At 41.6% G+C, this 21472-nt stretch overlaps 2 protein-coding genes across 2 annotated transcripts; one reads left to right on the forward strand and one right to left on the reverse strand.

Annotated features, from left to right (window-relative positions):
* Positions 1–1209: 1209 nt before the first annotated feature.
* cpox (coproporphyrinogen oxidase) lies at positions 1210–8387 on the forward strand. The gene is made up of 7 exons (XM_008292037.1): positions 1210–2193; positions 3398–3541; positions 3769–3879; positions 4003–4144; positions 5930–6148; positions 7594–7698; positions 7774–8387. Exons 1-7 carry the CDS (start codon positions 1650–1652, stop codon positions 7856–7858), a joined length of 1350 nt encoding a protein of 449 aa, XP_008290259.1. The 5' UTR covers positions 1210–1649; the 3' UTR covers positions 7859–8387.
* Positions 8388–8951: 564 nt separating this feature from the next.
* Positions 8952–19884, reverse strand: prrg1 (proline rich Gla (G-carboxyglutamic acid) 1). Its single transcript, XM_008292038.1, has 4 exons — positions 19819–19884; positions 17913–17953; positions 15786–15946; positions 8952–11834 (listed from the first exon to the last, which is right to left on the reverse strand). Exons 2-4 carry the CDS (start codon positions 17920–17922, stop codon positions 11379–11381), a joined length of 627 nt encoding a protein of 208 aa, XP_008290260.1. The 5' UTR covers positions 17923–17953; positions 19819–19884; the 3' UTR covers positions 8952–11378.
* Between the last annotated feature and the right edge of the window lie 1588 nt (positions 19885–21472).

Below are 21472 nucleotides of genomic sequence, written 5' to 3' on the forward strand. Positions count from 1 at the left end.
TGAGTCTTAATGTGCTGCTGCAGGGACCAAACATCAGTAAAAACAGATTAACGCGCTTAAACTCACCAGCAGCAGCTTCCTGCGCAGTTTGGTTTTTTTTCTGTTCAGTCGAAAAGCAGCCGCAGAATCATCCAGCTGGACGCTTTTCACTCCATTAGCTGACCCACGAACAGGCTGCAGTCCGCGGAGCAACACCTGTCCTCATAATCTGCTTCAGTCCTGCTCTCGGAGCTTTAATAGAGCCGTCGCCATAGAGACCGACAACACGCTTTACTACTTGCGCATGCGCAGAGGGTTTACGTCCCATTAAAACTCGACCGCAAAAACACATAAACCGTAAACCCCTAAAAACACTGTTCAGGAAATGGTTTACTGCAGCTTTGTTTTTTGGACAAAGGCTGTAAAATAAAGCGGAACTATTTCTGTTATTTGACAGATAAACAGCAGCTTTAAAAAAAAAAATCGAATAGAGAGTTAACTTAATATTGTTGAGCTATAACTGGGAAAAAAATAAACTACTGATTAATAAAGCAGTGCAAGAGTTGTAGCGGTGTGTGTGTATATGGTGTTCATACATAGGAGTGTGCATACTTCTGTATTTCATTCATTGTAAAAGAAATCTTGTAAATAAAAGGTAGGAAAAAAATCAGGCAGCAAGGGTGCCACACAAAAAAAAACTTTAAAAGGTGGAATACTGCAACGTTCAAAAACTGTAAAAATTAGTTAAAACTAACGGCAGATATCTGTAAAATGACTATATATTCATCAGATTTAAAAACAGTAAAATAGTGCACGTTGGTGGTCCAAAAGAACAAATTAGTGTTTGTATTAATACAGAGTTTTGATGTCGTGTTTGTTTGTTTTTACAGTCAACATCTAATATGTTTTTAATCCCTGTGATTCTGCTGGATATTATCCACAATGCAGTTTAACAAAACAGGGGGGATGTACACAATTACAACAGCTGAACAAAACTATTTACCACTTTTCAATCCCCAATATGCACATATTTGTTTTCAAATAATTCTAAACATCTATCTGTAAAACAATTAGATTTTTTTTGAGGGGGTGGGGCTTTTTCAAATACAGTAAAGCTATGTGTAATTTTAAAATTAAACATTGTACAAGAACAATTTTCCACTGATAAAAATACACATTTTTTGATGTGCACTTTAAGTACAGCTTTGTAAAAAAAAAATACTTTGCTGTTACTGTTTGAGATGATATGCTACGGTGACTAAAAAACGTTAAGTTTTACAAAAATACAATTTTACATCTATATATATATTTGTATATGACTGGTTAGATCCAGATAAAAGCGGCTGTAGAGGCGTTAAAGAAAAGAAACCGTGTGAAAAACTGGTAAGCCAAAACCTGGAGCATACGAGACGTCTTTGAAAGCAACATACGCGCAGTGCACTCTGGGTTTTGATGTTTTTTATACGCTTTAAACACTCTGCGCTATCTGCGGCGTGACGACATTTCCCATGATGCCTCTGTCCACACCCGGAAGATAAACGCCCCTTTACGGTTAACATGACAGATAGCACGTAGCACAACTTGTGATAATGTTTTGAGGAGTTTCAAAGTTCACATTAGGTGATAAGAGCCGCCGAGCAGAGCGGAACAAGCGGGAGTTCATCCTGAATATGGCGACCTTTGTCTTCTGCTCGTTAAACAGAACGGCTCGAACTGCAGCCAGACGCAGTTTGAGTTCACATCTAACGCGGCTCGCCGGTGCAGCAGAGCCGCCGTGCTCCGCTCACAGCCCGACGCTGACTCTGAGATGGTTTTCCAGAGGAACCAGGTTCATGTCCCAGGGGACCGCAGGCAGCTCCGCAGCCCGGAGAACCAGGAGGGGAGCCCTGGCGCTCGGAGGAGCCGCGGCAGTGACGGCAGCGGCGGCGGTAGCGGGGTTCCTGGCCAACGCTAACCACTTCCAGCGGGCGGAGATGGCGACGAGGGTCTCCACGGCCGTCGAGGAGAAGGAGCAGGAGGAGGGGGACATCTTGGAGAGATGCCGCGGCTTCATGTCTCCTCCGGTCACCGACATCAGCGTGCTGCAGGGGAGCAAGGCGGAGATGCGAACCAGGATGGAGCTGCTGATCATGGAGACGCAGGCCGAGTTCTGCAGAGCTCTGCAGGAGGTGGACGGAGGGACGTTCAAGGTGGACCGCTGGGACAGGAAGGAAGGTGAGGGGACGTGGAGGGGACACGCCGGGCAGAGGAGCTGTCATGGTGCCGGAGTGAGGACTTAGATTACTGCATAAATAATTCACACTGAAGGAATGACCTGAAACAACAGGACACATGATGCAAAAATAGATGAGAAAACAAGACACTGAACATTTCTTATTTAAATAAGGTCTAAAATAATAACCTTAGTGCACATTTTAATTCAACAAGTTGACTCTTGCAGGTTGTAAAACAAAAATCTTTTATTATCAATAGTTCATAGGTGTTTTTTTCTTTACATTTCTTATTTCAATTATTTATGAAATAACAATCTTGGTGCATATTTTAATCAAACACTGACATTTTGCAGGATTAAAAAAATAAGTCAAAAAAACATTTTTTTCTGTCTTTACATTTACATAAACAGATTAAAACAGAAACACAATGAAATCCAATGTGGTAGTAATAACACATAATAACACAGAATCCATTCATAGCAGAGCAATATTACAAAAAATATAAAATCAATAAAGAGCTTGCTCATAGATGATCCAGGAACTCTTGGATTTGTTGGGTTTATGTATGTTTCTGTGCATCACAACTTTGACTCTAAATTAGTCAAGTTAATCTTCTATTTTGTCTGAGCCTAAATATTTATATTAGTTCGGTTAAGTTCATTTATAATGCTGTAGCTACATTATTAAATTGGATTATTCTCCACAATGAGTAACACTGTAGGTACACAGCCTTAAAGGTGTTACACTCATGTAATATAGTGTCTCATTTTTGCAGGGTTTTAATCTGTAACATGTAATATACTCACACCATACAACACTATAGGAACCTAACAAAGCCAAATCAAATGCCATCAAAAGTACAGCTGCAATTAATAATTGTATAATCGCTTAGTTCTCAACTGTTGTCTAATTATTCTGATAAGCGATTCATTGGTTTGAGTGATTTCTTTAAGAAAAGGGGTATTTCTTTTCTGATTTAAGTTCCTATTTTCTGGTTTCGTTCCTCCTCTGTGACAGGAAACTCTTCAAATCTCAATAATCTGTGCAACACGACTGCGGAACAGAAGATGTTCCTGAGATTCTTCCAGTTTTGTTTTCCAGCAGCATGCAACGTGTTTTTTTTGTTTTTGCTGAGAGAAACGTGGTTCAAGATGCAGATAAAAAAAAAGCGCTGATTTTAATTCATCCCCTTTTGTCCGTGTCAGGCGGTGGAGGGATCAGCTGTGTGATGCAGGACGGGAAGGTGTTTGAGAAGGCGGGCGTCAACGTGTCGGTGGTGTTCGGGAACCTGACCGAGGAGGCTGCGAGACAGATGAGGAGCAGAGGGAAGGTCCTCAAAGGGAAAGATGGTGAGTTCTGGTAATGTGGGATTTACACAGTTAATAGCTTGATGTAGCTTCTGGCTGGATGTTCGCTGTAACGCATCCTTTTGCTTCGCATTACCTCAATGTGAACTTGAGTTATTGAGTAGAGTTCTTGACTTGTTTTACTCTTCACATTTGTCCTGAGATGCTCTAATTGACACTAAAATGTGCCTGATCTCCGTGTGTGTTTATCATTTTGTGTTTTCGTCCAGGTAAGCTGCCGTTTTGTGCCATGGGAGTGAGCTCCGTCATCCACCCCAAGAACCCCCACATCCCCACGGTGCACTTCAACTACAGATACTTTGAGATCGAGGAGGAAGATGGTGAGCGTCAGGCCTTTACGTCAGCGTCGTCTCCGGGTGTCAGTGACACTATTGAGTGTGCGGATGAATGATAACCCTTGTTTGCATCTTTCTTGTCTTTGTGTGTTCTGCTGTGTGTTCCAGGCACTAAGCAGTGGTGGTTCGGTGGAGGCACAGACCTGACGCCGGTTTATATCAACAAAGAAGATGCCTTTCACTTCCACAACACCCTGAAGGAGGCCTGCGACAAGCACCACCCGCAGTACTACCCCGACTTCAAGAAATGGTACCGAGTTGATCCGTCCTGTGTTCGTTAAACTCTGTGTTCACTCGCCAGCCACAACATTAAAACCACTGACAGGCAGCAGAACAACTGTGAATTCTTGATGTTGATGTGGGGAAAGATACGCAGCTGTATGGACATGAGTAACCAAATTGTGATGTTTAGGCAGCTGGGTCAGGTCTTATGATGGTAGGAACTTGTTCCCAAAAGTTTTCCAAGCAAAGACTACCTTTGAACCAGAGGTATAAGAACCATGCTGACCTCTGACCTCCACCAAAAGTGCCTACAGAAGTTCAAAATTAATCACATTCCTTTGTGAAAACAGTGGAGAGAACTACCTGCACATGTATGTTTAACTACTTTAAACACCACACAAGATGCTGCTGAAGTTCATGTGTTTTTCTTACTAAGGGATGGACAAAAAATAAAACAAATAAATGATCAAAAAGTCAGGAAAAGTCTGTCAAAAAGAATTAGAAATATGTGCATTTAAATAGACAGGGAATGTAATGAAAGCTAAGATGTACTAATACAAAGAGGATAAAGTTAGCTTAGCATTAGCTGGTGTCTGATGAATCACATCACGTGGAAGGCAAGGTACGTTATTCACCTGAGGAAAGGATGGGATGGGACGGTGAGCTGGAGGAGGCGGTGTGACGCTCCATGAGTTCAGGTGGTGTTGACGCCTAAACACCGCTGCAGGCCGCGTACACGCCCTCCTAGCAGCCCGATGGACTCTTTTAGTACCAAGTCACACTGCAAACATTGTTCAGGAGTTATTTGAGGCAACATGAGAAAGAGTTCAAGCGGTTGACTCGACCTACAGATTCCCTGATTCATGGTCTCGACTCACGGGGGAGACTAACACAACACAAGCAGGTGGTTTTAATGTTGTGGTGTATGAGCACATGGTCTTGAGCACGTACGCATCTGTGCGCATGATTTCTCAGTATTTGTGTTTGTGGATCACAATGGGTGTATCCTCACTGTGGGATGGTGATAAGAAAAGTCTCTGCCTGAAATCTGCAGTTGCAGAAAACCGTTGAGTAAATGATGATGAGTGGACACTGAAGGACGGGTGTGGTTTATCTGATGTGGCTGTAAGGAGTGCAATCCTGAATTTGAAGTTCAATTTAAGGAATAATGTCACATTTTTAGAAAAAGTCTCGTGCTCTTGCTGAGATTTAGGTGAGATTTATTCATCTGTCCATGAAATATGAAGCTACAGATGGTACCTGGTTGTCTTTGTTAGATTTTTTTTTTAACCCTTCAGGCTTCCTGGTTCCCTCTGTGTCCAGTTTTTATGCTAAGCTAAGCTAACAGTGCCCTAGTGTTAGCTTTATATTTGATGAGCAGCACGTCTTAGCTTTAATTATATTGCTTGTCTCTGTAGATGTACTTTTAGCTGAATTATTTTTGCTCTTACTGACTTTTGATCATCACCTTTACATAATTTGGTTAAAAACATATATTTTTATACGTTGTAATGAAAGATAAACAAATCCACGTTATAGTCTGTGTAGGTGTAGAACCAACAGACTGAAAATCTTGCTTATATTGTCCTCTTTACCTACTAGTTTTGTCTGTTGTGTGGTTTTAGGGTGTGATCTTGAACCATTGTGTTCTTTTGCGTGCTGCTAACCTCAGTTGTCTTTACCTTTAACATTTTGTTGTCCGAAGTAGCTACGTGTACCTCTACAGGTAGTTCTCTTATCCCGTTATCAAAATCAAATCTGTAGTTCCACATTAAAAGTGAATAAGTTTTCCATCCCGCTCTTCTTTGTCCAGGTGTGACAGGTACTTCTACATCCGCCACAGAGGGGAGACTCGCGGTATCGGAGGGATCTTCTTCGATGACCTGGACGCTCCGAGTCAGGAGGAGGCGTTTAACTTCGTCAAGAGCTGCGCTCGCACTGTGGTCCCCTGTTATTTACCCATCGTATCCAAACACCTCAACGACAGCTTCACCGACGAGGAGAAGGACTGGCAGCAGGTACGACGAGGAAGGTGAGTAGAAGACGCCCAGCAGAACTGAGTCTACGTGACCTACTGCCTTTCCTCTACACCTACAGACCTGGCTGCTGGTCTTAATAGGCTCAGGACCTCTCGTACACTCAGTCACTTTAACTTGTGTTTTTAAGCTGCCGTATTCAGTAAAGAGCTCTGCTGCAGGTTCAGACTCTGTTTACAGCCTGTGTGGTCTGAAGCTGCTGCAGATTCTGGCAGAACTCGCTGCCACACAGTCGACAACAAAACAGAATGAGCTGAAAGACGAGTTTATGAATGGGAAGAAGTGCAATAACGAGCTGAGATGGTTGGGATGAAGTCAGGGGCAGCAGGAGAAAGAAGAGGCTGGAATCGGTGAACTTTAGTAAACCGGGTTGGTGTGTAGTTATCAGTCCTGAAAGACAAACAATGAGCAAAGATGGGAAAAGTTCCCACACTGGTGAAAAATGATGAACTTTCCACGACTCATCGACCCGAAAGACTTGAGTCATCATTAAACAAGTACTTGTTAACTCGAGATGTTACGCTGCTGGCTTACCGCCACAGCTCAGGCAAGTTTTGTTTTTGTTTTTTTGCTCTGTTAAAATGTCCATATGGTGTCTTTTATATGCTGGAAGACACAGAATCAGCAGAACAAGCAGTCAGCACTGGGGCTGAGCGTTTCCACTTGGATTAAACTATCCAGAAATATTTGTTTTGTGCTGCAACCTGTTAAACCTGCTCAGTCACCTATGATACTTATACTTTTTTTTTTTTGACCTGGTATTTTATATGTTTAGTTTTGTATTATTGTTATATTCAGCTACATTTGGTTAAAAAACACACATCACTAGTTGACTTTTTTTTGTTTATATGAGCTCAGAGACGGGACTTTTCATGACGGCTTGAGTTGTTTTCTTCATATTGCCATCAACTATAATTAGAGATGATTTAATGTAGTTGTTCCATATTATAGGTTGTGAATCAGTGACATGTTGAAGAATAACAGTGAAGATTTCAGGCTTTTATCTTTAATGGTTTCTGAGATATTGTTGTTCAAACAGCCTCAAATTTCAATGTGCGAAAAAACAAAAAAACCTGCTGAATGAAGGTTGATGAGCAATTTATAAGAAGACAAACATTATCTGGAAAGTAGTTGATATATCGAGCTAAAATTTCACAGATATTTTAATAAATATTCTTATTTAAATATTCAGTATTGCAGATTCTGAATCAGTGGCATTATGAGAAATGATTTGAGGCTAAATTACAAACCTCTTTTAAAACAGATCATAAATTTATCAATATCTATATTTTATGCTGTTAAAAATTTGAGTTAAATCAGAGATGGTGGAGCAGAAATGCTTCTAAAAAGTTGGTGATTTGAGATGCATCTGAACTTAATGCATCATAAAACGTGTGACGCTTGTGTCTCCGGTCGTTACATGTGTGTGTTTGTTTTGCAGATACGTGGAGTTCAACCTGGTGTACGATCGAGGAGTGAAGTTCGGCTTGGCCACTCCCGGCTCCAGAATCGAGAGCATCCTCATGTCCCTCCCGCTCACCGCCAGGTAACCCGACGCCTGTGTGAAGCAGCAGTAACTTACGCGAGCGTTGCCCGGTAACCGTCTCACCTTCATCCTCAGGTGGGAGTACATGCACGAGCCTGCCAAAGGTACCCTGGAGGCCGAGATGCTGGAGGTGTTACGAAACCCCAAGGAGTGGGTGTGATGGCGGTGTCGGCAAGTTTACATGTCACTATGGACAAAACATCCAGACACGTCTTTGTTGTGTTTTCCAAAGCTGTGACCCAGCGTTTACCAAAATAATATCAAGTGTCTGAAGAGTTTTGCACTGGTACTTCTCTCTCTCTCTCTCTCTCTTCCTCGTTTGCTATGTTTTGTCGAATCAGCCTTGTTGGCACTTTATCAAACTTAATTTAATGATTGTTAACGACTGAGATTTGTGCCATTTTTTTTGTACTGCCTGGCCGCGTAAAGCAACACCAAATAATGAAACTGCACAGGTGACCTGCTTCGAGGTCCTTTTAACAAGTGTTTGTGTCACGTAGTAGTAGTTTTTTTTTTTTTTTCTACGCCTGAGCTAAATGTGGCTTTTGCTCCACTTGAGGCTGTCAGAGCTCGACTCTCCTCATCTTTAATGAAGCACTGAAAAGGGAAAATAAGGACAAACTGAGCCGCTGTGTGTCCGACCAATGTCAATAAAAGTACTTTTGATGGCCAAGTGCATCTGCTCCGAACAATGGGTTATTTTTTGACAATCAAAGCGAGATGAGCGGAATTAACTGCTCCCCGATGAGCTCCGTTTACGTCGTGCTCGGTCTTCCCATTTGCGGTTAATGAGTCGCCTCCCGGTTTGTTTGAACAGCAGGAAACAATACTTGGATTTGGGATCGTGTTCCACGGGAAGGATAAACGTGAATCGCAGATGATGTGTCCAGGGCACTATTGTTTTCAGGACTTAGCCTCTAAAAATAGCGTCTAGCTTTTATAACATTTGACCTGATATTCTACATTCTTTTCCCTTTACTCCGTGACATATTTTCTGTTTGTTCCAGCACCGAACAGAATGAGTTAACCCATTTTTTATGACTGTATTCTCAGTTTTATTCAGTTTCTCACATCTTTGACCCCGTTGAGAGAGACTGTACGATTCTCAGCATTGCATCCTTGTATTTCTGTTAATGATTATCTCTAGAGGAGTCAAGAACTTAAATTTAAATCATGTTTTCAAGAGGCAGGATGAAGTTAGTTCATAGGTTTGGCTCGTAAAGTAAAGTAAATGACTTCCACGCGACGTTCAGCACATTTTAAATGCTTTTATTACAAATTAATTCAAGCTTTTGCACAAGTCGAGGATTTATAACAAGTTCCCTTGCGTTTAATGTTATATAACATTTTGTTTGATAAGGCATTGTAAAAACAGGGCTCTGTAAGTAACAGTACAACAACTGACCTAATCAAAATGGCTACCTCTACCAGCACAACTCACTTCTGTATCATCGCAAGTGCTGAGGTTCACAGGTCAACTCACAAAAAAGTACAGCATAATAATAATAATAATCAGTGCTCGACGTCTGTGAGGTGTAGACGGGAAATATGTGACATTTATCAGCGTCAGTGTGAAAATTAGACAGATATATTTGGTTTTAGAGTGTATGCAGCAACATTGCATATAGTTTATGAGCACTTTTTTCCGATGATGACAGTGACATCGTTATTACTGAGAGTGACGCTGAAGACGTCAAACCAGACCGTCCTACGGGTCATTAAAGGGGACCTGCTATGCTGTTACTTAATTTCTGTCACATACGAAAAGGTTTGATGTTACAACGTTGGCAGATGTTTATATTAAAGTTTCAAATAATGACGTAAATGTGTGTAAATTAACCCCTGTGAGCCAAAACCTCAGCTTCAAACTGCTCTGAATGCTGGTTTTAATTGTTTTCTTCACACCCAGCTCAAAAGCACTGGTTGCTGACCCTCAGCAGGCTTCCAGAATTCGGCCAATCAGAAGAGGGATTGAGGCGTTAAAGAGACAGGAGCTAAAAAAAAATCAGAGAATAAACTGAATGGTTGCACAAATGGCAAATTTAAGATAAATAAAGGGGTTTTTTTTGTTTTTAAACTACTCGGAATAGAACTTTAGAGGTGGAAATGTGCATAGCAGGTCCCCTTTAAGGCTTTAAACACCTTATTTTAAGGTTAAACACAAAGTGCCTTCATTATTCACAACTTACTCTAGTATAGTTACATTAGTACCGATGCATTCACTGCATTCCTATGCAGTAAAAAAAAACAATCTCACTGTAACTTCCACGCATACAGACTATACATATTTATATAGAGGTGCATTATACATGCTAAACATGGACTTCATCAGTAGTGACGTTAAATACATAATCTTCCCCCGATAACTCTTTTTTTCCCAAAAGCTCCGGTCTCTGCTGCTTTCTGCCCCACATTCCTGTGAAAAGTGGCACAGCAAGAAGGATCCAGAAGACGCATTTGCTTTATGGGAAAAAAGGGAGGAGGGTGTTTCACAGTTAAAGCAGGTTCTGAGCAACTGTCAGCGGCCCACAAGTGGACCAGCGAGTCCTGACCAACGGTGCAGAGACAGATCCCAGCTGGCGTCGGGGCCGAGCTGCATGCATTACCGAGATATAAGCACATGTGACACGCATTTACAAACAGCGCCCCTTTTATACCCACGGCCCTTATCTCAAACCCTAATCCCCCGAAAACATTCACTAGTGTATCCTGAGGTCAGACTGATGCAGTGATTTGGCAACGTGACTGTTTAAATCTGCATTAAGGCATATTTATGACACCAAAAAAAAAGAATTAAATTACTGGTGGTAATGTGGAACGGTCAGTTAATACGCTCAGACAAACCGGGTTCATGCTATCTGAAGTAAAAACGTGACTGGTGGCACCTAAAGACTCATTTTTCCCAACGGATCAATTAAACCAGAGTTAACGAGTAAATATTGAACCAGTTGGTGACAAACTCATGCTGCTCTCTTTCTGAATATGTGATTATCTGATATTTAAAAGTGATTCTTAAGTAGTTTTAGATCTTTTCTTGCCTCTTGATGATCACAAATGTCTTAATGCAACTTTATGTCGTCTGGAAGTTCATGTTCTGTGGTCGAAATGCTGTTTCTGAACATTTCCGTTATACAAACTTTAAAATGGAAACCATAAATACTATGTCTTGACAACAAAGTGGTCAAAGATATTAAAAACAGGTACAAAATATCCGATGTTGCCCTCGAAAGTCTAAAAAAATTGGCACTAACCGTCAGTGAAGCATCAGTCTGACCTCAGCCTACACGTAGAAAAGTCGTTTGTCGTTTATGGCAATGAGAACCAGTCGTCTTTCACACCACATGCAACATTTGTTAGGCTTCGCTGACTTACGTGATCCGCTACAGCGTGACAGCATAGATGAGGAGATGCAGCAGAGGTGCTGATTGGTTTTGGTATTGCAATATCACTTGCTCCTTCCTGCTATCACTTCAGCGCAGTGATAAAAGGTTAGTGCAAATTTCAACAGCGCTGGCTCCAGCAATGATTGCATTAGTCCACTGACCCGGCAGTTAATAGTGTGTGTGTGTGTGTGTGTGTGGAATGGGGAAGGCTGGTGATACCACAGCAGTAGCACTGCTAAACAATAAGATGGTCTTAGTGTGGTTAGGACTTCTGTTGGGTGGTGGTTAGAGACACGTTTACTTTCCTCTGACGCTGGTGGAGCTGGTGTTGATGATGTCGTCGTACTGCGGAGGAGGCTCGGTCTCTATCTGGACGTCTGTGTGGCCCACGGCCTCTTCGTACGACGGCGGCGGGTCTCCGGCGCTCCCTCTCCCCGACGTCAGCTCCGAGCCCGGGTAAGCTGGGCTGCTGTGGACGCTGAGTTCTGATTGGTCACCGTGGTGGTAATCCCGCCCCCACTGGTCCATGGACACCACTGACAGGACGTGGTTGTGGTGCGAGTGTCCCAGGCTGGGGCTGCGCTGCGAGCGCTTGCGGGAGTGACATCGCCACACGGTGATGGCGACGGCGGCGATGATGAGCACGACCAGCAGCAGCGGCACGATCAGGTAGAGGGAGTGGACTCCTCCCACCACCGTCTCCAGACCTCCTGACGGACTGCTCTCCCGGACGTACTCATCCCAGAACCGCCTCTGCAGACAGACAAACGTGGTCAGAACCATCAAGAGACGGCACATATTGTCATCGAGGTAAGACTCGTGCAGCTACAGCGTGACCTTTAGCCCCCTGAGACTCCTTTATGTTAATCTGACGGCCGCTGAACATGTTGGCTGATGTCTGAAGGAGCCTCCTGCTCACTTCTCTGTAAAAGTCACAATCTTACAAGGTCAGATCAGGCCACATTTCCATATAACTTTCAGCAGGGCACCAGTCTAATCTGCATACAGTCACATTAGTGGACACACAGGCACAAGCAGCAGCACTCTGAGAAGTGACTCGGGGAGAATTTATCCACATTTCAGCACCAGTATTGGCCCTGAAACATCACAACACCCGTCTCACTCACTTTTCTCTATAATTTCACATCTATTAAAGGCTGAACTGTCTTTGAAAATAAAGATATGACAACAGAGAGAAACAGCTCAGATCACTTTTTTGGACAAGACCAGTCTTTCCTCTGAGTTCATTAAATACCTGCAGCAACAAACAGCAGCAGGATCCACGTGAGCGTCTCTGAAGCGATTTATTTGCATTAATAATTTAACAAATCAGCACGGCAGAAGGTGAAGGACATGCAGGTAAGACAATGTATTTCAGGCTGGCTGTAGGACCTGGTAGGTGCACTCTTTCTGTTTATTACTGGATTGACTACAGGAGACAAGCTTTGGCTTCCTCCTGCTGCCTTTCGGACACATGATTTATTTAGTCAAACACTTTTGGAGAGAACGTTTTCTCTCCTTTAGATTCAACTATTCATGGAGTGGCAACAGAATTTATATATGTGTATGTATAGATATGGGTATAGATGTATTGTGCCTGTCACACCATGAAGTCTTAATATTTAATATTATTTTTTATTTGTATATATATTGTTGTTTTCTTTTCTTTCTCTCTATTTTTTATTTTTTTTTTATATATGTTTGAAATAAAGACTGAATGAATGAATGAGGCGGTCACTGGATCTCTGAGCTGACCAGCAGAGAGCATTATGGGAGTTTAGCTCGTAAAAGACCACCATGACGAAGTCTCCTGTGGCACTTGATGACGTCCGACCAGTGCTGATGAGGTTAATAAGCACACACACACACACACACTGTTAGCATCACAGCACCTCTATTTGTGTTATTGATTAGTGATTGGTAACGCTGCCAAGCGTCTGTTAGAGTTAAAACACAATATTTGTTTTAATTAGTTATAAATTATTCCTGACATGGAGACAGGATGAGTCGGGATCTAACAGCAGCTCACATCGTGTGCTTTATGTCTTATTTTTATTTTGCTGTTGTTAAAGTCGTAGTTCAGATGATCGTTTATCAGTGCTGAAGAAATCATAAATGAACCAGTTATTTGGGCAGTTTAGATTTAATCTTTTGTTTATTAGTACATTATTATGTTTTATGCACTTTGTCCAATCAAATGTGAAAGACAAATATGGTCCCGTGTGTCTCCTTCTGTCACTGTGGTGAGTTTAAAACCTTCACGGAGTCACTTTATTCGACTGATGAAGCAGCAACGTTACATATCTCATGAATAAAAACTGAAGGTCACAGCAGGCCAACTGTCCGCTGTATAAATACTTTTTTTATCTGGATTACGGCGACACAAAGGCAGCGGACGACAACAGCCAAACACAAGAGAAGCACATGATTGTGCGCGTCCGTCTGCGTGACTTTGCTCTCTGGCCTCTCACAATGGTTTTCCAAATACGCCTCCCTCTCTCGTGAGCACTGGGCTGTTCTTCCTGCTGATAATAATCACTTCCTGAAAAAACACCCACATTCCACGAGCGACCACTCCAGAGTTAGAGTTTCACCGCCGGACACACGAACCCGGCAGCACATCACCTCTTCTGCTTCTGCGAGCTACTCGGGAGTATTGATTTGTGGATTTTTTAGCTCCAGATCTGGGTCGTGTGTTTTTCGGAGGTTTCCAGGCAGCCGGCCATCTGCTGCTCAAAATAAAGAATTAATCGGGATATTAAAGCAGCAGATGACAGAGTTTCTGTTCTACTCTGTGGGTAATTGTAGGCGTAGCTGCTGTGAATTGTTTCATCTACCGACTCCGTGAGCTGCGGTGAACCGGTCGCAGGCCGGCCAAGAAACGTCTGAACGCATTAGTCCCTGCCTGAGCTAACATCCCTGTGCAGATATTACAACTGCTGACTAACTCAACTGACTGTCATATTAAATAAAAACACGCCCGTCCCTGTTAGGTGGCTTACAGTCTGACTCACCAGATGGAGGCTGCAGGTATCAGCCTGTAACCGGCAGCTCATTTCTGGCTGCTTTCTCCTTCTTTCTACAGGCTACAGTTTTTAACAACAACAAAAACTTCAGAGCAGCAGCAGCAGCAGCCTGCACGCTGGAAATCACAAGTTTTGCTGAAGATTTGACTTGTGCATTTCAGCTGCCCTGTTGGATTCTTTCAGTGATTAGCTGTAAAGACTTACAAAGAACATTTTTACCACATTTACTGTCTAACAGAGATGCATGTTTTTGTTTTCTAAGCATGGCCAATTGTCTGCAGTCAGCTAGAGAAGGTAGACAAAGACAGATGATGTGAAAAAAGCTCTGGTTTTGGTCGCAATAATGAAAGACCAGGTGGAAACCCTGCAGTCAGAGGAGTAGCTGTAGGGAAACCCAGACAAGATCCAGACAAGAAAACAGCTGCCGGTCTCTATTTTTATTGTATACATCCTGAAATATTTGCTGCTACTGAAGGACGGATCCTGCAAACATCCACAAGTTCTGCACGAGCCACATAGAGCTCCTCCAGAGTGAAGTTCAGACTTCACCTGTTCGATTAGGTAAAAGCTGACAGACATCCTTTACAGGGTTTTGTGGTGTTTTCTTTTGCAGACAATTAGCCGCTGGAATGATAAAGTTTTGATGAACTGTTTCCCTCCTTCACTATTTAGACACACAGTTGCATTCAAGTCCTTTTGCACATTAAATCAACCACTCGCAGCCTCAGTATCCTACAGTTTCATTTAGCAGACGCTTCTGAGAGCAAGGATGTAGTCAGGAGAAAACAATCTGGATCGGCGCCACAGGACAAGTTGAAGTGAGACAGGGCCAGTAGCAGGCTGTGTGGGAGCTAACAGGAATATTTTTTGTTTATCCGCTCCATAAAGGTCATTAGAGAGGTTACTGACACGGTTGGGTTCAACGTTTCACCGATCACCAGCAGCTCCCTACCAATGGTATTTTTCCATCTTCTTTTAAACACGCTGTGGTTCCATCTCTCTTCAACCAAGATCCTTTAGTTCTGTACAATTTTAGGCCAATTTCTAAACCTATTTTTTAATCAGAAGTTTAAGAAAAAGTGGTTTCAGCTCAACTTTCAGCCCCGTGGTGTGTCACCAGTCAGGTTTTAGAGCTTTACAACTACTGGTGTTTGTCGTATGGATTTGTTTATGTTAAAATTCTGCATTTTGCGTCCGTATCTTTTGCTGTATTTAAATCTATTTCTTCATTTTTTGCTAATCTGGGCTTTTTTTTATTGGCTTTCTGTTGTAATATTGAGTTCCTGAGTATCCATCCTAATGTTGACTTGTCTTTCAAACACTTGACAGAACTGTGCAGAGGATTGTGGGTAAGAACGGCCAGAAAAGCGTGGATGTTGGAGGACATCCTGGTAGCTTTGGGGTACTACATTTGACATAGTATCTATTGGGGCATACAAATCTTTCTCTACAGTATGTAAGAAGGGATGTTGGAATGCAGCCTATATGGAAATGAGACATTAAAGGCCACCGTCACAGCATCCCTGCCCAGGACGACTGTGATAACGAGCTGCAGCCAGACTATGTGGTTCATACTGGTTCCTGTCAGGCGTTTTATCGTGGTCTACTTTTCTGTTCCAGTGTGTATAACCTCCAGGAGAGCAGGAGCTGGATGTGGTGCGTCACTGAATCTCCTCACCGTCTTCTCCTCGTTCTCGAAAGCTTCCCGGGCCTCCTCGTAGGTGCAGATCTCCTCGCGGCACTCCCTCTGGATGTTGCCCTGCTTCATCTCCTCCAGGAGGAAGTTGGCCCTGCGCAGCCGTCGCAGCACCGAGTGGGCCGCGTCCGCCGGCAGGAACACTGGGAGGCCAAGACGAGGGAAGGAACGTAAGACTGGAGCTGAGTCCCAAATCAGACACTGCTCACTGCATAGTGGGTTTGACGTTTTGTTGAATTAGAGTTATTACACCATATATAGTCCCTCAAAGTATCCCAGGAACAAAGAAAAAGGACCATCATGCATTGCATCAAAGAAGAATGACAGACGGATGATTAAGGATTGGTGGATTTATACAGATTCTGTGGTGTTTATACGTATTTTCTAGAGTTAAGTCATATTTTAAGCGTTAAAACTACAGAGTTAAGATGTATTTTATACTTTTAAGTTGCATTTCATGGCGTTAAAAGACGTATTTTGTAGTGTTAAGATGTATTTTTTAGGGTTAATACATAATGAATAGTGTTTTGTAATAGTAAGATGTATTTCAAGGCATTAGGACGTATTTTATAGTATTAAAAGAGATATTTTATAGTCTGAAGTCGTATTTTTTAGCATTAAGATGTATTTCCTAGGGTTAAAAGACACATTTTATAGTGTTAATAGAAGTATTTTATAGTGTTAATACACATTTTACAGTGTAAAAGGCGTATTTTGTAATGTAAAGACATATTTTATAGATTAAAGACGTATTTTTAGGGTTAATACATAATTTATAGTGTTAAGTCGTATTTTCTAGTGTTGAGAAGTATTTTAAAGTGTTGAAAGACATCTTTTGTAGTGTTAAAACATGTTTTGTAGTATTAAAAGACAAATTTCATAATGTTAAAATGTATTTTATAGTATTAAGTCGTATTTTTTAGCGTCAAGGTGTATTTTCTAGTGTTAAAAGACACATTTTATAGTGCTAATAGATGTACTTTATAGTTTTAAGACGTGTTTTTTACGGTTAATACATAGTTTATAATGTTAAAGTCGTATTTTATAGCGTTGAGAAGTATTTTATAGTGTTGAAATACGTATTTTGTAGTGTTAAAATGTGTATTTCATAGTGCTACTCCATATTTTATAGTATTAAAATGCGTATTTTTGTAGTGTTGAGGTGTGTTTTATCGCATTAGGACGTATTTTATATTGTTAAAAGTCAGATTTTATAGCGTTAAGAAGTACTCTATAGTGTTGAGACGTATTTTATCTAATATATCTACATAGTATACCTCTTCTATATGTGTAGTTTACCGAAATGACAACAGGCACGAGACAAATCCATGAATTATGGCCCAAAAACATTAAAATGAAAAATAATAATCCGTATTGACATGTTTAATGGAAGCAGAGCGATGAATCGCAGCACAAACAAAGAAAAAAAGGTGTTTTCTTTAGTAAGTTTCAACAGGGAGCAGCGACTGATTGAATGATTTTGGACACAGCCTGACGGGGAAAAAAAAAACATGCATGAATCAAGGTAACAAGCAGAGACAAGAAAATGAGACGGGAAAGTAGGAATGAGCCGAACAGCAACGAGGGGAGGAATTAAGCAATGAGCAAGTGTATTGAAAGTGAAGCTAGAAGGACAGAGATGCTGAGAGAAGCCAGAAAAGAGCGAGGGAGCGAGGTGGGGACCGAAACAAAGGCAGCAGAGCAGAGCCGAGCGCTGCTCAGTGCCCACATTTCTGCATAAAAACAAAAGCTCCTTTGATTTAGGCATCCGTCCCTGGGCCGCATAAGAGAAACTGGGAGAATGGACTTGGACAGACGGAGCTCTGTTTCACACGTCCACGACATCAACACAAACTCTCCGACAGACAAGATGCCACAACATGTCGGAGGAATGTTTGATGTGAGTTAACTGTGATTTATAGAGTCAGGGACGTGATCGGCAGCAGAATTTAAAGGCAGGGAAAATGCTGGAGAAACAGGAAAGAATAGGAATTGTTGAAACCTAAAGAGTCACATTCCAGAGTGTCAAAGACGACTTGACAGAAAAGCAAGGAGTCAGATAAGAGTTTCTGATGAAGTTTGTGTAAAACTGAGTGTCCATGAACTCACCACTCCCCATGATTCCTGCGAGTCTGTTCGGGGTGACTTATCTGTAGGGAAACCAAACACACATTAGCTTTGAACCTGCTGATACAAGTCAGATGATAATTAACCAAAACTCCCCGTTCAACAACCGCTTAAGATAAGCAGCTGCTGTAAATACTCCTTTAAATCCGACACAACAAACACGACCCTGTGAGAGACCGTACAGGATGTAATGACTACAGACCGCCGTCACATGACTGAGGGTAACTGCGATTAGTCGGATCAGTTGTGAAAGTTCTGGCCTCGTGTGAAACTCCTTTACAGGAAAATGAGACGATGCAGAGCTGTGTGTTGACATCACATCCCCTTTTTTTCTGTGTCCAAACCAGAAGTGAAGGGTCAAGTTCATTCACTGAAACATGGATTTTCAGTGAATAAACGATCATATCAACAGGAACTGAAGCTGACTTGTTGCTTCCATCTGTTTGTAGGACTCTTTCCTCTGAGTATATTAAATACCTGCAGCAGGATCCACACGAGGAAACCTCACAACAGTAGGAAAATGTAATTTATAACTTAAAATTAGAAAAAATATTCCCAACATGGAGACTGGATCAACCAGCAGCTGGAGTTTAATTCGTCTTTTCCAGCTTTTTCAGACTATTTCTTCTAAATTAATTAAATACCTGCAGCAGGATCCACGTGAGGTTACTTCAAAACAGCAGCACAACTTCATTTATTACTTAAAATTATAAAAAATATTCCCAACATGGAGACAGAATCAGCCAGGAGTTAAGTTTAATGTGTTGCTTCCAGCTCTTTAAGACTATTTCCTCTGAGTTAATTAAACACCTGCAGCAGGATTCATATGAGATTACAACAAAACTGGAATTTAATTTGTTTTTTATGGTTATAAATGACCCCAACAAGGAGACAGGATCTAAATCAGTTGAATCCTGAGCAGCTGGACATTATTTTGCTGCTAAAGTCTGATTTATTTACTTTATCTGTCATATTAACTTGTTTTTTGGCCATTTTACAGCAGCAGTGACGTTATCACAGGATGTATAATAAATTATGACCTCTATAGTCATTAACATACGGCAACAGGTCGCCCAGACACAATACAAAACACACTTTTTCCACCATATTTGATGTAGTTTGATAAATTAACACACTTTTCAATATTAAAATCAGTGTGTAGGTGAACTTTTTTACCTCAAATAAACAGCTGTCACCCAAATAAATCCACATATGTCATATAATTAGTAAGATAAAGTGTAAAATAGGACACCAAAGTATGTCAGAGTGTGATTCTCAACTCTCACACTGTCAGATTTAAACTCTCTCCAACACATCAGTATGTTAGAATCCTGACATCCAGTTTTGATTTTGTTTTTTAAAGATTTCACGCATTAAATAAAGCTTCCTGGAGCCTCCACGAGTCAACAACAGATTAAAACCACCACAGAACAGATGAGTGTGTGCGATCCAGGAGGCTGTTGTTCGGCTTTAACCGACTCATCTCTGCCCGGACCGACGGTGACCAATGGCGGCGGCTGGTCACTCACACATGGACCGGAATCCGCTGCTCAAAATAGACGAGCGGCGGCGGCGGAAACATCCCAAACAAAGCGCCGCCGCCGCCCCGGTACAGCGACCACAGGGCCCCGGGGCCGCTACCCGGGCTCCACAGAGGCCGGCTCTCCCTCCGGTACGCGTCGGTTAGCGGCTCCGCGCTGATGACAGCCGCCGGTGATTTGTAGGATCGGTGCGTCTCCGGCTCCGGATGCGGTTTAACGGGATTCAAACGGCGGGACGTCCGCACCGAGAGGTCGACCAGGGGGACCTCCGGTGAACATTACCGGGTTTCTACTCCGCGTCCGACCCGTTCTTGCCGGTAAACGGTGACTTTAACGCTCCTTCTTACCTCTTTTCGTCCCCAAAATGCGCATCGACGATCCGCCCGCTGCCTCCTCTGTTGCCCCAAAGAGTTGCTATGCACAGGGCGCATGCGCAGAGCTGAGCTGCCCCCTGGTGAGCGTTAAAGAGACAGAGCGGCGATGAAGAGGAGGAAGAGGAGGATGGAAAACAACTTTAAATAGCACTAAACACGCACAGAGCCCAACAAATCAATCAGACCACCACCCAGTGTGAAGGTTGTGCCACAGCTGCCCTAAAATAACAGCACTGGTCACTTTATTAATGTTTCTGTTGTGGTTAATACACCAGCAAGGAGACGCTCTGTGTGTTTTTAATGCTGAAATAATATTATTATTATCCATGAAGTTTCAAATTTACTGTTTTACATGAAAAAAATCGTGAAAGACATTATTATTTCTTGATTAAGATGTCAAATTATAGTCATTTACTTGCATTTTTGAACAGAATAATTATTTTTTAGTGTTTAAATGAATAATTTCTGACTTCCCAGAGAAGCCCAGTGGCTCAGATTTGGGTATAAAAAGGTGAATCCAGTTTGAAATTCCTCATTCCTGTTCAAAATGGTAAAACATGGAGAGCTGAGAGCGAATTAAAGCACTTTATGATGCTGGATGGTCGATATATAGAGAGAGTGTTTAACAAATTAGACAGGTGGTCGATTAAAGTTGTTAAGCCCTGTGTTAGTTAATGATAATAAAATGTAAGAAGTCATAGTAGCTGCCTTAGAGCCGTACAGTCCTACAAGAAGAAGAACTTTGAGGGACCTTTTGGAGTTCCTCACAATTATTACTATTATTATTATTATTATTATTATTATTATTATTATTACTTCTAGGAGCTTCAGTACAAAGCAAGATATTGATATTGTACAGATTTCTTGTATATTTAGAAAAATATCTCTATACCATAGATTCTTTCCTGCTTAGACAATATTGATATTGTACAGATTCTTTTTGATGTTGCGAAGCCTAATAGTAGAGCATTGAGATAAAAATAGTTCCCTGTGTAAGGGCAATATATCAATATTTTGTATAAACAGAAGCAGCATCAACATGTTCTACACATGGAGGTATTGATGTTAGTATTCATAGTTCTTTAATACAGCACAGATAGCTCCATGTGTAGTCAATATAAGTGTTCAACAGATTCTTCTAAATGTAGAAAATAACAATATTGTGCAGGGATATTCTTCTATATGTAGAAAACTAAACATCTCTTTCAGGTTCCTGAAGACATTTCAAGATGACCTGCATTATTTTATTAGTGGTTTTTAAATTTGTTTTCTTCCCCCCAAACATAAGACATTTACATTTAAGCAAATGAGGACCTTTGCATTAGTGACGCCAGTCATTCACACACAAGTCTGTCAAACATAAGACCAGTCTCTAAAACTTCTATTATATCTGATATTGTTCAAAACAGCTCAAGTTTAAGGCAAAAAACCCCCAAAAAACTATAACCTGCAGGAATTCCATAGTTTGTTTTTAATTGTTAGTGATGTTACTCTGAACTGAGCTGTTAAAGGTTCCTCTAGGATTAAAAATAAAAGACATAAAAACACACCTAAGAAACTTGGATAACAATGAAATGTTTAATGACAAAGTTAGTAAAATGATGACACCAGATGGTCCTTTATTATT

The sequence above is a fragment of the Stegastes partitus genome, unplaced genomic scaffold (genome assembly GCF_000690725.1).
Source record: "Stegastes partitus isolate 25-593 unplaced genomic scaffold, Stegastes_partitus-1.0.2 Scaffold780, whole genome shotgun sequence".
Lineage (NCBI taxonomy): Eukaryota > Metazoa > Chordata > Actinopteri > Pomacentridae > Stegastes > Stegastes partitus.